At 50.7% G+C, this 1,774-nt stretch overlaps 1 protein-coding gene across 1 annotated transcript in view; it reads right to left on the bottom strand.

The window, feature by feature from the left end:
* The window catches only part of RSRP1 (arginine and serine rich protein 1), a 4,914-nt gene extending 3,192 nt beyond the window's left edge, over window positions 1-1,722 (bottom strand). The window contains exons 1-3 of the mRNA XM_029963082.1: window positions 1,542-1,722; window positions 1,350-1,405; window positions 1-207 (exon numbers count right to left, since the gene is read on the bottom strand). The exon at window positions 1-207 is cut by the window's left edge and continues 375 nt beyond it. Coding sequence (XP_029818942.1) covers window positions 1-207; window positions 1,350-1,405; window positions 1,542-1,612 — 334 coding nt within the window. The 5' untranslated portion in view covers window positions 1,613-1,722. The remainder of the gene's footprint in view (window positions 208-1,349; window positions 1,406-1,541) is intronic.
* Between the last annotated feature and the right edge of the window lie 52 nt (window positions 1,723-1,774).

Below are 1,774 nucleotides of genomic sequence, written 5' to 3'. Positions count from 1 at the left end.
ACCGTGAGCTGCACGAGGATCTGCTGGAGGACCTCGTCGATGACCTGTCACAGCTCCTCTTGGATCTCACGGACGTCTCTCTCTTCTTCGGAGAGCTGAGGGTCAAGTCATCCATGAAACCCGTCATGTCTTCTGTTTTCTGCACGCAGGTGCTTTCAGAAGCTGGTTCTGTTTTTACTGCTGTTCTGCAATGCCCAGTCTCTGTTCCTGTTATTGGGTGGGGTGGAGGAAGTTAATTATTCATGGGCATCAAGGCATTTACACAGCAACGACAAACACGGTGACACACAGGCAAAAAGTTCAAGGATAATTAAACACACTAACAGTCCTCAGCCAGTTTACCAGCATGTTTTGCACATGACAGTCTTGTTTTATAATTTCCTCACCTGTAGTCAGTCAAAAGACTGAAATATGAAATTATAAGGAAAAAAAGGCTTTAATTTAAATCATGAGTAGCTCTGGGTGGAATTTTGGAGAGAGGTAGGTTTGTGCAGGTTTTAAGTGTAATTCCTTTTGTGTAAATGGTACAAGTTAACACCCTTTTGCTCCAAACAGAATTTTCAAGGTATTTTATTTTAACTCTAAAGGCAGGTTATTGCACCTATGATGCAAAATAACCATTTACCTTCCAGATCAGTACAGACTGATTTACTCCAAGAGGAGGCAAAATAAAAGTACCTTCAAGGTACAAAGCAGCCACTTCAAGATCTTGACCATATCATCTTATAAAAAACTCCATGCACAGAGCTCCACCCATTCCAGCAGTGTACACAGCAAGCTGCTATTAAAAATGTTCTACACAGACAGTAAAAAAATACAGGTGGTGACTCACCAGACACGACTTGTACAGAACACTTGTTATGGTTATATATTAATAATTAAAATGGCTGTCCCTCTAGCGGCAGCCATTTTATAGCTACAAAGGTTACACGAGTGTAAGGATCTTATCACAGGACTTAAGCCCCGAGTTACGTAACCACTGTACAGCTTGAGGAAGCTTGCTTTAACCCAAAAATTCCTAGTCGTTGCTCAATGCAAAGTTAGCAAATAAATATAAAACCGTTACTGGAATCTGTAATTTAAGCTCTGTAAGGGCTTGCCAGACGCCACTTCCCTCGGTACTACTACAGCTAAAGTTTCACTACTTCACCTCTACGCCAGGGCCAAGGTCACTCGCGCTGTACGTGGCACAGCAAGATAAATTCCGATGTGCAGTTTCCCAGCGTTAATCCCCCTCCCCAGCCTGTTACAACCCAGTTCATCTCGGACTCATCAGGGGTACCGCACACTCCCCCCAGTCCCACCCTGAGCGCTCAGGGCTCTGCCCGGGCTCTGTCCCCAGCACTCACCGCTGGGCGCGGCCGGGCCCCCCTGGTGCTGGTTCTCGTGAGGCACCTGGGCGCTCCTGCAAGGAAGAAAATAAAAAAAAACCACCCGTGAGCGATGCGTGTCCCTCACACCCCTCACGAACGGTCGCAAACGGCGACCGCGAACGGCCTCTCCCGACCCCGGCCCCCCAACGCCCCGCTCCGCCGCCTCACCGGCTCCAGCCGCCCGGGCTGCCCCCGCACGGGTCCTGAGGGGAGAGCCCCGCTTCGTGAGTCACCCCCATAGCGCCGGGCCACGCTGCTCCACCCGCGAAAGAGTCGCGATACGGCCGCGACAGAGCCCCGAGACAAAAGCTCCGCTCGCTCCCGCCGCCCGGCAGCGACTGAGGGCCGGCCCAGAACCTTCCAGAACGTCCCTCGCCTTACGTAACCCCCGCGCCGAGGGC

This window comes from Manacus vitellinus, unplaced genomic scaffold (genome assembly GCF_001715985.3).
Source record: "Manacus vitellinus isolate BGI_N305 unplaced genomic scaffold, ASM171598v3 scaffold_52_pilon, whole genome shotgun sequence".
NCBI classification, from domain to species: Eukaryota; Metazoa; Chordata; class Aves; order Passeriformes; family Pipridae; genus Manacus; species Manacus vitellinus.
The sequence above is the reverse complement of the archived record's forward strand: the minus strand, read 5'-3'. Positions and strand labels throughout refer to the sequence as shown.